The 15551-nt window shown below is 35.0% G+C and overlaps 1 protein-coding gene across 1 annotated transcript in view; it reads right to left on the reverse strand.

The window, feature by feature from the left end:
• Positions 1-14278: 14278 nt before the first annotated feature.
• The window catches only part of LOC122240810, a 117199-nt gene continuing 115926 nt past the window's right edge, over positions 14279-15551 (reverse strand). Inside the window, exon 12 of the mRNA XM_042993902.1 lies at positions 14279-14401. Within this exon, the coding sequence (XP_042849836.1) occupies positions 14319-14401 (83 nt within the window). The 3' untranslated portion in view covers positions 14279-14318. The remainder of the gene's footprint in view (positions 14402-15551) is intronic.

The raw sequence follows: 15551 nt of genomic DNA on the forward strand, positions 1-15551 counted from the left end.
AAAATGAAGGAATGTATACTCACCTCTCAATGTGAGGAATATCTAAGAATTTTGCAGTCATTCTTTAAAACCACCAAAAGGGCTTTGCTGTCTTGCTTTCTTTTGTATCACCAACCCTTATAATAATGCCAGACACATAGGGATGCTCCTTAAGTGTCTGTTGAAATAATGAATTTTGATAGGAAAAGAAAGGGAGTTCTGTGGTTTAGGTTAAAACTGGTGAGGCACCATGAGAGTTCTCTACCTCTATCTTTAAGAAGAGGGGACACCATTACTGGCTACCTTGGGTGATGTAAGCAGTCATTTGTCTAAAAGCAGAGGGCTGACCCTTATGTTCTTCTCTTGACCCTTTTCAGTTTTTGATTATTCTAGGCCTGAGGGAGATTCCTACATTATCAGAGATTTTACTTGCATTTCAGAATGACAGTCAGGTTCCCATACTCCAATTATATGTGGCATTTTGATAACCTTGTAGCAGCCTTGAATAACAAATGGCAAAGAAATGATGTGGAAGAACTATGGATGCTCTTCAAGTGGTCTATTAATAGGGAGCAACTCTGGCCACACGGATGTGCAGCTGAATATTCCTCTCTGCTCCATGTTAGCTTAAGTATGTAGTAAAGTGTTTCCATTTATTGTGCCATGGGATACAGAGCAATTCTACATATGGACGAGGGGAGCTACAAGAATATTATATGCCAAGACCTGAATTAGGATGAGTTTCAATAAATGCATTTTACCCATCATACAAAATTATAAACAGGACACAAGCCATTAAAACCTTTGTTATTGTCCATTAACACCACTATCTAACAAATTACCACATTTATAAATGGAAATATCTTCCAAAAAATGTCAGGCATCTTGTTTGAATCCTCTGAAACAAAATAATTTCTATGATGCATGTATAGTGATGCCAAGAAATCCATCTGCCAGCCAGAATTTCATCCTTGAAACATACCTTGTTATGGCAGCACCAAAGAACACAATGAGTTTTGTTTAGAGTGTCAGTCTTCCGTCCCTGGACTGAAAGGATTAGTTCTAAATTGCACATTATTACATAAGACTGCATGAAAATGTTTGCTTCTTTTGTCCTTAAAAGAAATTCATGGTGTTTTATAAATAGCAAAAAAAAAAAAAAAAAGTAATTGCACTAAAGAAATCCATTCTGAGAGCTACAAGCAGTGGATCTGCCAGGCATTCTGTTTTATGTTATTATTTATTAAACACACAAAGGTCAGGGGTCTTCCAAGTTGGATGTGGTGGGAGGCTAAGGAGAGGCCATATAGTGCAATGGCTAAAAGCATAAGTTCTGGTGTCAGTCAGATCTGGTTTTAGCTTCTCTGACTAATAAATGTGACTGGGAAATTTACTTATGCTCTCTGTGGCTCATTTTCCATATCTGTAACATGGAGATAAAAGTATTCACCTTCTAGGATTGGTTTATTGGTTAAATGAGATAACACATGTCATTTACTCACCAGTGCTTGGCACAGAGTAGATGCACAGTTAACAAGGCAGGTAAGAGTAAACACTTTCAATAGGTATTGTGTGTGTGTGTGTGTGTGTGTGTGTGTGTGTGTGTGTGTTGTGTATGAGACAGGAGAAAGGGGACGAAGAGAGATGGGGGAAAGAAAGAAAGAAAGAAAGAAAGAAAGAAAGAAAGAAAGAAAAAGACATAGAGAGACAATATTTTGGAATACACATATAAAGAACACTGTTGGAGACACAGTATACTTTTGCACCTGCCCTGGCACTTCTATGTACCCAGTGTCAGAGGTCTGTCCATTGAACAGGACTCAGCTGTCCACTAAGACAATTGGAAAGCCACCAAGCCATTACAGTGTCACTACAAACAACTTAGAGGTCTCTTCTGTTATTATGGGAGGAAAGTCCCATGTGATATACAAATAAAAGTGGACTTTTCTAAGGAACAAGAATTGGGAAAGGAGTAAAGAAAAGATTTTGAGGTAGGCAAGGCCTTTTCTCCCTTTTCAGTGAACTGGTGAGGTCATCCCTATCTTTAATCTTTGTATGTCAGACTATTTGGAAGAAACACATTCTGCAATATAATACAGTAATCTTGCCATTATTAATTAGAATAATAATTTCCATTGCTTAAGGATTATTTCTGTAATGGTTTTATTCAAAAAATAATATGCAAGTTTAGCCATGTATGTTAAGAAACAGAATATCAGTGGCCAATTTCTAATTTTTAATGGTTTTTCAAAAATACAGATTTTTATTTTACCTTACCACAGCTCTGTTTAAAAACAATTCTGTTAACAACCTTCAAATAACCTTTTAAAATATTACTCATGAATCTACGCACCTCAATAAAATGTTTCCTGTTTTTCATTTCCCCAAGGCTAAAGTGACACAATTATTAGCTTTCGATAGGGTTAAACAATAACTACCCATGCTTACTTTTGTTAAAGAAGGGAACACAAATATACCTTCAAGCACTGTAACAGTTGAAAAGATTCCCATACTTCAGTTCTTTTTTCTTTTTTCAAAAAATTTTTAATGTTTATTTTTGAGAGAGAGAGAGAGAGACAGAGAGAGAGAGAGAGAATGGTGGAGGAAGAGAAAAAGGAGACAGAATTCAGAGCAGGCTCCAGGCTCTGAGCTGTCAGCACAGAACCGAACACTGGGTTTGAACCCATGAACGGTGAGATCATGACCTGAGCTGAAGTCGGACGCTTTACTGACTGAACCACCCTGGCACCCGTCTTCTTCTCTGAAACACAGAGAATTTTTTAACAATCAAATATTTTAAATGAAATTTTTCTCTACTTCTAGTGCTGAATAAAATCCTTTTCCTTTTACTGGGAAACCTCTTTAATCCTGTGTAGTACTAGTTATCATTTATCAGGTAACATGTAGATGCTGGGGATATATCTGTAAACAAAATAGGTCAAAATCCCTGCCATCACAGAGCTTACAGTCTAGACAGAAAATGAACAATATGAATATGGTAATAAATGATAAAGGGAAAATTAAGACAGGAAGAGATTAGGGAGTGTCAATGAGGTTGGCAGTGGGTGTGGTTTTAGGTAGTGTGGTGACAGAAGGCCTTTTGACATTTAAAGAAAGATGTGAAGGAAGTAGAAAAAGATACCCTGTTTTAAAGAATAGTTAGCAGGCCAAGTGGAGTCAGCTAGGGAAATACTAAGAAATGAGAGATAAGAGAAGCAGCCTGGTAGTCTATTTTAAGGATGTTAACTTTTATACCATTACATTAAATGTCACTATAAGTATGAAATAGGACATCATTAAAGATATCTTCCCTTCGCCTCTGAAGATTCATGCTCTACCCTTTTCCATCCTTGTCTCTGGCCCAGGGAAGCTGAGCTGTGTTTTTCTACTCTTCCTCATGACCAATTGCATTTCTTCCTTTGGGCCACCTTCCTCCTCTTTCAATTGTCCAAGTGTTCCCTCTGTCAGAGAAGCAGAGATTGAACCAAACTGTGTTTCTCTGGATGGATAGTTCTCAACTGTGCCCTTAAACTCACCTGCATCCATGTGAGGAAAACCTGCTGAAATACAGATTCCTTGGGCTCACTGAAGATGTTCAATAAGTATCTCTTGGTTTGTGGCCAAAGAATCTGCATGTTGATAAGTTTCCCAAGGTCAGTTCTTTCTTACTGTGAGGCTTGCAGATTAGAATTCTAATTTATAGAAACAGCACCCTTCTGATGGGCATCCAAACAACTTCTCATACCTGAATTTTCATACCTGAATTTTCCTTGCTCCAAAAGGGAGAACTTAGAAAATTTGGTTGGGCTCTATTATATTTTGACTGAGTATACTCTACTAAAATTTTATTCGTATTTTTAGCCAATGCTTATAAAATATTTTATTTTGCAAAATATTTCATCATTAAATACTACCCATAAGAATTGTTTTGCACCGTCCTTATCAATTTGTGTCATGTGAGACAATGTCTTGTTTGCAAATTGATAACTTGTGGGGATTATCTATGACCTCTACATGTTTTTGTACAACAGCACTGACTTTATTTTTGTTTAAGTGCTAATATTTCCCATCTGAATCATTTATCAACATCATACTTTAATCAGAAATAAGGATACCCAAACGTTACTACTAAATACCATATGTTATGCTATGTTTTTGTGCTGTTCAAGTTGGTAGCACTGAACTTTGAAGACTTTTTTCAGAGTTATATGGAAGGAAATTCACTCAGTGACTTAGATTACCACAGAATTTGTGGGGAGGAATTCACATTTCCCAGCAGCATATACAGCACTGCTTTCATATTACATGCACTCTTCCGTGAAGAGAGACACTAGATTGATATTTTACAGAGTATTTCTGTTACAACCTCCAGAGTTCAGCACTTTTACACAAATATTGTCCTTTCAGGTTTTTTGTTTTTTTTTTTAAAGATTTCATAGGTTAATTTGCCCTGTGCCAAAATTTGCTATTTCAGGATACTGAGGCAAACAAGACTGTCAGAAATAAAGACCAAGGGATGCAACTGTCATATACCAAGCAGATAATAGTAAATATCTACGTAAGTAGCTGAATCCAATCTCTCTGAGGAAGACTGGTTCATTTGGCCTCTTACTAATTTTGAATTTTTTTCCTAGCAGAGAGAAGGTGAATATTTTGATTGAGGGAGCTGCATAATGGATTCAGCAGAGACCTCAGGTTAAACTTGCCTTTCAAGCTGGAGAGGATCCGATGGAGTCTTTATGGCCCACTCTGGCAGGACTATGTTTACAGCAAATACTCAAAAGCATACAGTTCTCCTTAAAAATTAGGATTTGCAGCTGCTGGCTAAAAATACATCCAAATGAATGCCAAAAGCTGAAGCAAAAGCTTGTGAGCCTTTTAATAATTGTATTGCATGAAATAAAATGTCTTGAAAAAAAATTCTTACAGAATTTCTGTTTCTCTATCCCTTTGGTTAAACTAAGGCAATGTATTTAATATGAGGGCATTTTTCATAAAGTAAAGAAACTCCCCACTTTTCAGAATAAGTGTGCATTTTCTTTTATTACTGAAAAGCCATACAAAAGTTCTAAATGTTAGACATATTAGACAGTAAATGAGGATTAACTAGTAAAAAGAAAAGATAATTTTATATTATATGCCTCTAGAGACTTTTTTTTATGTTATTTTAGATTTTTACCTAAGAATTCTATAGAATCTTTGAAATCCTAAATCTGAAAAGGACCTTGAAAGTTATTTAGTTTAGGAATATTAATAACAACAACAATGATGTTAAAAACACAGCTAACCTTCGGGCCCTTACCATCTTCTGGCCACTGTTTTAAGAAATTTTGCATATGTAATCTTGGTCAATCATCACAACAACCCTATAATGTAAATATTATTAAATTCATTTGACATATAAGGGAACTGAGACGCAAAATGTTTAATCTGCCTAAGGACATAGAGCTAGCAAGGGTAAGGGTTAGCACTAAAGCTGAAGAAACACTTGTAAAATTATGCCAGGCTGTTCTATCCATGGGAAGTGGATAGACACTTCCCATGGGACACAGCTGTCAAGAGTATGATTTGAGGTGCCAGAAGGTCTGCCTAAATACATCACCTTCAACACTATACAACACTGCCTCCAATTCCCACCAACAGAGAAAGTGCTTTATGAAAACATAATGCCCCCAAAAGGATATGTTTTTAAAATAATACCTAAGAAAAATTGCCTGTTAATGATAGTAAGATGAGGTAGATGCATTTTATAGAAATTTGGATGATAAAAGGAGAAAAAAAGAAAATAAAAGAGCTGTTGAAGTTCAACACCATAATATACACTCTTAGTCAATTCTGGCAAAGTGAAGGGTGATAAAGACAAAATTCAAGCAATTTGGCTTTGGTTGGATATGGAAATTATCCATTTTAAGCTATCTTCTCATTTGGGAGATGTAACCATACAGATAGCTAAATCTTTTCTATTTAAAATGGTAAAGTGTAACAGCAAAAATTATTTGTGTATAACTTTTATTTTCCTCACCACTTGCCTTTTGGAACAGAGATTCTTAAATAGGGTTCCAATACAGGATCCCTTCTGAAACATGAAATTTCCAATCTATATGTAAGAATGCACAGCACCGTAAGAAGAAGGCCAGATTCTCATAAGTATATATGAGCCCTTTCAAAACAGTTGATATAGCAGAAAATCAATTTAGCCCAGCTGCACTTCTTATATATCACCTAAATGTGTGCCTGCTGAAGGTGGTCTTTAGCGGCTACAAGACCATAACATACAACTGCTTTGAATTATGTATCCTAATGAGCATCCAGGGCCACACTGAAGCTGACATTTTAGAAAGTGAAATATGGCATACAAAATGACCAAAAGCAGAGTAACATTACATGCCTCTGCTTTGCTAGAACCATTGTTCCTGCTTTCGCTGTTTCTGCAGCAACAGATGCAACTATTCAGGACTGGGTTTTAAGTAAATAATATACAACAAGGAAGTGAGACAGGTGTGTCAATGAAAGGTCTTAGGAAAGGGTTAGGCAATTGGAATGGGCAGTCAATTAATTAAAAATGCTTTTCAAAATGAACAAACTGATCTGACTTTCTTGGTGAGCTATTACCAAGTTCTTTTGAGTTCTTAAAACATTTTCTTTACTCTGTGTTTAACAACAAATGTGGGCCAATTGCTGTGAGTTAATTGAAAAGGATTGTTTTCTAGTTGCCAAGAAACGGCGCTTTCTTACATTATGCAGGCCATTATGTGCACAGATCAAGCTTCCTGATTTTTCTTTGAGGGTTTAAGAATATAGGCTGCCTGATTTAGTTGTCCCTTGAGGAGGAGCACAAATCAAGAAGGCTTTCAGGGGTGTTGTTCCATTTCAATTGACCAGGTAAGATTTGGATTTGAAAGTGCTACTACCTTCCTAATGCTTAACTTTTCCTAAATCATTTAAATGCTTTTATGTTGAGTGAATGAGGGGATCAAAAATGATGACTTTAAATACTTAGGGTGGTTTCATGTAAAATCATGTTAAGTTGATTTTCTTCCAGCTGAAGTTTCTGAGAGAAAAAAAAAAAAGAGGTAGAGATAATAATAGACTTGTGAGACCAGCTCTAGAGTTTGTTTCTTCTTGATTTCAGAGTAGCAAATACGTGTAAACCAAGAAGTTGTCAGTGTGTGTAGAGTTGAAATATTAAAATCATTGCTATGGAAGAGAATATCACTATTTCTGTTTGGAGAAAAGATTTCAAATCTTGTTTGACTTGTTCCAACTGAGAAAGGGGCTTTATATTTGTTAACTTCAATAGGAAGACTTGTTGATTTTATTTATAACGTGGTTACTCATCTCTTAAAACCACACATATTTTCATTATCCGTTTTCTGTTGGCTGTTTTCTTCATATTTTTGTCTTGAAGTTAAAATCAGCGTCCTTGTACTTAACACTAATACTACTAAACATGTTTGATCCAAACAAAAAAGTCCCCTTTCTTCCTCAGGAAGGAAAACCTCATTCCTTGATTTAAAGTCACTTGTTCCCAGGCTTACTTAATACAGTGCTCATGGTGGGTACAAGTACTGGAAAGGGACTCTGTGAGTCAAGTTTGTTGGTTCAAATCATCCTTCCATTCTTAATTCATATTTTCATAGATTTAGGTTGAACTCTACAATCCCATGAACTTACACTTAAAACATCACAGAGTTCATGTGTACTATACGTTGAAAACAAATTGATTTGAATTGCAAATTTGAATGCTGTTATTAATCTTTTTTTCAAAATCATATTTTACTTCATCTCTTCCATGGCTCTCGGTTTCCTGGGATTATAGTTCCTTTACAAGAAAAATCATCAAAATGGTTACAAGTCAGGTCAAATATTTGTTGTCTTGTTAGGGAAGTTTCCATTTGTTCAGAGTTTGAAGACACTTGAGTATAAATATGACCTGTGTAATATGAACCCCAGTTGATGCTGGAAAGAAATCATTGCAGCATGCCTTTACCTGATAATATGATTTGGGTTTTCCACAAGTGAACCAATACCCTGGCAATGAAACTATTATGTGGAATGATATTGATGAAGTGATAGTTAAATCCATTTATTTTTAACGTGCCAAATGGGATTCTTCTTTTTTGAATTCCTCCGCCTTTTTTAATTAACTAAAATAAAGAATCACAGTGTTATTGGTTCTCACAAATTTTCATTACGCTCTATTCTTTATTTATGTAGTAGTGAAATTGAAGCAGCCATTTAAATAAATGCATGGTTTGTGGTTATGTATACTTGGTGTAATGTGTTCCTATTTTTTGTTGGAGCTGCATTTGTTTTCAGGTAAGATGTAATTAAACAATTCTTTTCTAGTTTACATTCCTTTATTTACCTTGTCAAAAAGTGCTGGTTGCCCTGAAAATACACTTTTGATATTACTGGTACCATGGTGCTTAAAATATCTGTACTCTAAAGATTTTGCTCATTTTTGCAATTATTGGAGCAAGGCGACAGGTGAATATATGGGATGGGTAGAGTGGAGTGAAAGACTGATACAGTGTCTTATAAGCAGACTTCTCATATCTAGCACACAACTTTTTTATCAGTATAACAGCAATTGCGATATTAATAAAACAGCTATAAAGAAAATATTTAATAGTATAACAAAAAGTCTTGACCTTTTTTCTGAATGGTATTTTCTTAATTAAACAAATATTAACTGATGTTGATTTGCTTCTCTGTGAATTGGGAGTTTTGCAAAAAAAAAAAAATGATGTCCATCTAGGCTGGGATGGAAATCAGTCTATAAAATTTTGTTCAACCTTAATTGAGAAGACACTGAATTCATTAGTAGTTTGTGGGTCACAGTGACTGAAATACTACAAAATGATAGACTTTTAAGGGCATTTACTGATATGTGATTCTAACGGCTTTGGCCCTTTATTTTGAGAGAGTGGGTGAATGTGTGAAGGTGGGGAGAATGGCTAGCTGATGGTGTGGGGGAAATAAACCGTATTGGTAATGAGAGCATGCTTTTCCTGTTTGTCTGAAAGAATATGAACATCCTAAGACTATTTGACAAACGGAAATCAAGTTACACTGTATTTTTCGCATTACCCTGATGTACGATTCAAGAAACCCAGTCAAGTATGAGATTAATTTGACATATCTCATTTATAGTGAACTCAAGGTTTTTGACAATCATTTCTTCTACTGTAGGCTCTTAACATTTCTTTCATCTTCTACAAGTATGTTAGGGATCTTTACTAATCAGCATATCAATTTTTTAACATCATCTATTTTTTTATTTTTTGAAAAATGGGATTATTTACTTCATGGTACTACTCATAAACATCATTTCAAAGATTCCTAAAAACATTGTGCTTTTGATAACTAATTTTCCCATGCACTTTTGATATGAAATTACCTAACTTTGGAAATCCAGAATAATATATAAAGTACTAAAGTGTTTTCTTATTCTCTTCTTACCTAAAATGATCTCTAATATTAGAAAATTATTTTCAAAATGGAGAAGACATATGCAACATATTTTAGTAATATTATTTGTCCTACTGTTGATACATAATCAGCACCAAACTTTACCTTGCTCTGATAAGGCACTGGGGATATTTCTTTCTTTTGTCCTTAAAGTTGTTGTTAAACTGAGATTTTTAACTCCTCAACTACAATGATATTTTTGAATCACTCTTAGAAGTTCCTTTTTTTTTTTTTTTTTTTTGCTTAAAAGTATTTCTAAACCCTGAGAATGCTGTCTCTCTTTTCCTTCTTTTTTTGAGCAGCTGTCCTCAATTTGGCAATGTCTGAAGATATTTTTTGGTCTCAGCAACAAAGGGGGTGGAGTACTCAGCATCTAGGGGGTAGAGGACAAGGATGCTGCTGAACATCCTGCCCAGGACATTCCCTACAATAAAGAAGTATGGGATGCCAAATGTCAATAAAGCCGAAACTAAGAAACCCCGCTTTACAGGTCTCAGATACTTTATTGTGGCTAAATGCATGATTATGGGTTAGAATTTTTGTTTTCAAACATCCTGAAATCTCATGTTCCTTCTTTATTCCACTTGCTTATAAATATTGGCCTACAGGATCACACCTAATTTTTAATTGAACTTTCTGAAAACTGCCTATGGAATGCCTAGGAATCATGATCTGACAGGAATCATGATCTGACTGGATTATCCACTTTTCCCTTTCTTCATTATGAGTAGTACCAAAATGACAATGGTCACATTATCGTTAAGCCCGTGTTATGTCCATATTACTAAACAGTGCTATGTTTTCATGATTTGTAGAATATTTCCCTCATTGCTTCAACTCATGGATAAGGAAGGATTCATTAAGGCAAGCAAGACACTAATATCATCTATTTAATTGCTGTGTTCCTGATTTCATGTGTAAAGTCAACTCTTCAACAAACATTCACAATTCTATAGATATTTATTGAGCACCTATCATTTTCCAGAAATAGTTTTATGTTGGAAATTCAGCAGTGAATAATACATGAACCTTAATTTTGTAGTGATTATGTTATAGAGGATGGGAAGATCTCAAATCCCCTTTTCTGTCAACCATCTTTGATTTTGGTCTATAATATACCAAAAACAAAACAAAACAAAACAACAACAGAATCTGGTGCATATAAATGGTTGCAGAAGTTGATACTTCTTTTGCATGTAAACTCTGTTTCTTGGGGACTGCCAAGAACCTTTTCATTAATTTCTGAGCTTCACTTTCTGGCAAATGTCTCTATTTTCAACTTGCTTGGTGTGCATTTCAGAGAACACTGACTTTGAAGTAAATTTTGAATGAAAGGAAATAGAATATTTGATGAGTCGAAATAATGTTAATAAGAATAGTCAATCTGGCATTTAGGGGGGAAAAGACATAAAAATAAAGATGGAAACTTGTGAGAGGAAAGAGGCCAGTCATGCCTGAAGTTTATTTTATTTTCTATGCCAAGAAAAATGGTAACAGGAAAGAAAAGAAAAGGAAAAGAAAAAAAAAAGGAGAAAAGAAAAAGAGCAGTAATGTACCTTTCCAGTATAAGTGTAACTTGGAATAATTCTTTTTCTTCTGGTACATAGCTCTGTCTCTGGTGAATTATTTAGAATTCCTTATCTGTTTTATACTTTATTTCTCTGTAGTCATTGATGAGATTATTGGTTTCTTCTTTAGATAGAAAATGAGAAACATAAATGAAGCAATATAATACAATTTTAATGTTCTGGTCTCAATATGTCTTTTGATTTTACTTTATAGTTTCTTTCCTTTCCTAATGCTTGTTTTCTTAGTATATGCAAAATTATTTTCTTAGGATGTGCAGGAGTTAAATGTACTAATATGTTAAAATGTGAATAAAAGGATTTGATGCTCTAAAATTCTCAGGCTCTGTAAACCTACCAGTTTTTAAGTAATCATTTAACTTATTAAGATGGTGTTTACCAAAAGCTGAGATTTATCCTCCCTCTTCTTTTTCATTTAAACATAAGTTGAGATCTTACCCAACTAAGGAGTTATTTGTGTAAGAAATTCCAAAGGAACAATATAAATGTGGCTACAAAAAGTGGTTTTAAATTATGTAAGTATATTTCCTGGAGTTTACTGAAAAATGAGAGAAATTCTAATACTATGGCTTATAACTGGTTTTCTAGCAATGAATTTGAAGAAAAGGTTGAATTTCATCTCAGAAGTCTTAGTGGTACTGACAGCAGTGTAATTGCCTTTGTTGTGTGAGCAAAACAAAGAGAAGTATTTTCTTTTTTGTTCAAGTACAGGCTTTGCCATCTATCTAGTGGTCTGAATGCAGGCAAATTTCTTAATGGATTGAGTAAAAATACTGATCTCACAGTGTCATTACAGAAACGAAATGAGATGGCACAATTTAGTACTTGTCACAGAGAAATTACATAATAGTAAGTGTTCCCCCTTCTCACTCAGTCGTAGGCTATCCTAATTCATTTCATAGAAAGAATCTAAAGGAACTTTATTTTCTTAAAAATTTTTTAATGTTTATTATTTATTTTTGAGAAAGAGACAGACAGAGCATGAGTGAGGGAGGGACAGAGAGAGAGGGAGACACAGAACTTGAAGCAGGCTCAGGCTCTGAGCTGTCAGCACAGAGCCCGATGCGGGGCTCGAACCCACAAACGGTGAGATCATTACCTGATCCAAAGTTGGCACTTAACCAACTGAGCCACTCAGGCACCCCTCTACGGGAAATTTAACTTTTTTTTTTTAATGTTTATTCATTTTTGAGAGAGAGAGAGAGAGACAGAGACAGACAGATAGAGAGAGAGAGAGAGATAGAATCCGAAGCAGGCTCCAAGCTCTGAGCTGTCAGCATAGAGCCCAATGCGGGGCTCGAACCCACAAAATGTGAGGTCATGACCTGAGCTAAAGTCAGATGTTTAACTGACTGAACCACCCAGGTGCCCTGGGAACTGTAAAGATCAACTAGTGCCTTACACATCTGATGCTTGTTTTCCCGATGTTCTCTTAACCACTAGCCTATGCTTTCCTCATGCTAATGAAGTGTTAACCTCCTAAGGCAATGGACATTTATAAATGTTATGTTGAAACATACAAAGTTGCCACTTTTATAGGTCAAACAGTTACATATTGGCCAATTTCATATGATTCAGCTTTCTATATATAGAGATCTAAAAAACAAATCTTATTTACCAAAAAAATTTCATATGATAAGTCTGCCATAATTTGATAATGCTAGAATGTAAATGCAGTTCCATTAGCTGTTTGAAAAAATTATAAAAAGACACAATTAGAAAAATAGTATAATCAAGAAGAGCCTTGAGCAGGGGTTGACAAACTAATCTGTGGGCCAAATCCAGCCTGATATGTGTTTTTGTGGAACCCATGGGGTAAGAATTGTTTTTACATGTTCAAACAGTTGAAAAAAATCAAAAGAAGGATAATACTTTGTGACACATGGAAATTAGATGAAATTCAAATTTCAATGACCATAAAAATTTTTTTTATGAGTGGGAACAACTCATTTGTTTATATATTGTCTTAGGCTACTTTTGTTCTGCAAAGACAAAGTTGAGTTGTTGCAATGGACTTTATGGCTTCTAAAGCCTAAAATATTTATTACCTGGCCCTTTACAGAAAAGGTTTGATGACCCCTGTTGTAGAGTCAAACTGCCTGTATTTGCATGCCAATGCCAATACTTCTAGGTAAGTTACTTAACTTGTATGAACCTTAGCTTACACATTTTTAAATAGGCACACTAATAGTACTTGACCTCATAGAACAATTATAAGTGCTTGGTACATCATAAATACTCTATAAATGTTACTATAAATATTAATATTCTTTCAGAGTGCCATTGTAAATGGGAATAAAAACTTACAGATGCTTGAAAAGCTCAGATGGGTGATAATTGTTGCATCAACCATATCGGGATAAAACAAGTCACCAGCATTCTGTAGACTTTAACAGTAGATTGTAACCACTTACTCATACAAATGATTGTAATATTTACATCTCATACCGCATGGACCATCTCAAGTTAAAAATATGTAAGTTTCTAAATTTGCAAGTGTTAAGCTGCAAAGTAGAGGCTGTTTTCTCCCTGGGACAATGAACATCTGCTGAAACAATTTGTCCAACTGAGCATTTGCCTCTGCTGGCCTTTTTTTTTTTTTTTTTTTTTTTTTAAGAAATGGAAAAAAAGATCATTGTTTAACTTCAACTCTTCTCATCTTCTCAACCAAGAAACGGTTTCTCTTGGGACTAGATGTTTCTGAGATATGGAAAAGTAAAGGGGCCTCAGCTTTTTATTTACTTTTTCCTATTTTCAAGTAAGGGTAAGTAGAATTTTACTCAGAGTGCCATGTTCTTCTCTCCTTTCTATTTAAATATTGTTTGAAAGACCACAGGCTTTTCTAGATGATTTAAGATTTCTGTAGTGAATTGAGCTTTGCAGCCCTTTCTGAGAGAGACTGGGAGGTGGGGTAAACCACAGCAGAAAAAGGGTCAAGTTTTAAAATAGAAAGACTCTTAACAAGTAGCTCAGATCTATTACTTGTATGCAAAGTCAGAAGGGTCTGGAGGGAAGATGATCCAAAATCTTGGAAGTAAAAGAAAATGTTCCCAAAGCTAAAATCCAATAGCATCCTAGAGATAATAGATGGTTTAAGTAGAACTGCTGATAAACTTCAAGTCCAAGACTTATCATTCAGGCTACCTCTCCAGCTTTTCTACAGTGGTTTCCCCTGGGAAAGATGAAGAGAGGACTCTTCAAGCACTTAGCTTTATAATGTTGTACTTAAGAAGTTGGTGAATAATAACTATTAGAGTTCTCTGGGTAAACCAGCTTGAATTAAAGGTGCTTCTTTTGTTTCCTTACTTTAAAGTAGAGCTTCTCTGGTCCTTGGGGATTACACCAAGAGCAATGAGTCATATCTGAAATGAGGAAGGGAAAGTGTTGTCAAATTTCATGTTGATTCATAAGAGTAAGCATGAAAGGTTGTTTGCGTATTTCAACGGGCAGGGAAGCACAAGGGGAGAGCAGAGAATCAAATGTTTGAGCACTTAAGAGTTTCTATTTACTATGAAAGATTGAAGAAACTTGCTGTTTTCAAACAGAATGGACTCTATCATACATAAATTATTCCTGATTTTTGTTGTTTTCTAATTACTATTTTTGCTTATAATACAATCAAGTATAAAAGAAAGAAAGAAAGAAAGAAAGAAAGAAAGAAGGAAAGAAAGAAAAAAAGAAAGAAAAGAAAGAGAAAGAAACTGTTCAGCTACCAAGTCAAAAAATATTTTGCCACCTGCTACGTATTTTGCCAGCCAGTTAAAATCTTTAGCATTCTTTGGTACCAAGCCTTAAGATGCTTGTGGGGTGGAGGGAAATTTTCCTCTGTTGGAATCTTTTGGATGATAGTCAAATACTTCTGTAATTTCCTTCACCATTTTTAGCTACTGTTGGCATCATTTATTTCAAGAATGCCTGTGGAATGTCAAGAAGATGCCAGATATTATTTTGAATGTTGTATTTTAATATAATATGAAGCTAAAGTTGTTCCTAAAGACTTCAGAGATAAAGGTAGGGTGCTTCTTTCTTATCTTTTAGCAAAATGGAAAGCTTTAATTAAGGACCAAATAGTTTTTTTGGTCAGTCTCCTACCTGTGAAAGTAGATTAGAAAGGAATTTTTAGCCTTTGGCTACAGGCAGGAACAGATTTACGTGTCAGGGTGGAGGAAGTAATGGAGCAGAAGGAAAACCAGAAGCTAGACTTATCACTTAAGTTATCAAATGGTCCAAATATTTGGTCCAAAGGCAATGACTTCATTTGAATTGTTTTGTCCTGGATGTGGGCATTTGAGTCCTCCTCATTTAAACCTTTGAGAATAATGATTCTAGCAACACTCTGAAATAAACTTTCTACAGTTATTTCCCCAGTCGAATAAGTCTATAATTAGAAATTCTATCATTGCTGGCTAGCCTAATTCCCTGAAACATGCATATGAGGTTTGTTGTGCTGGCACCAATAGAGAAAGAATGATAGAGCTGGGAGGGACCTTATGAGATCATCTAATCCATACT

The sequence above is a fragment of the Panthera tigris genome, chromosome C1 (assembly GCF_018350195.1).
Source record: "Panthera tigris isolate Pti1 chromosome C1, P.tigris_Pti1_mat1.1, whole genome shotgun sequence".
Classification (NCBI taxonomy): domain Eukaryota; kingdom Metazoa; phylum Chordata; class Mammalia; order Carnivora; family Felidae; genus Panthera; species Panthera tigris.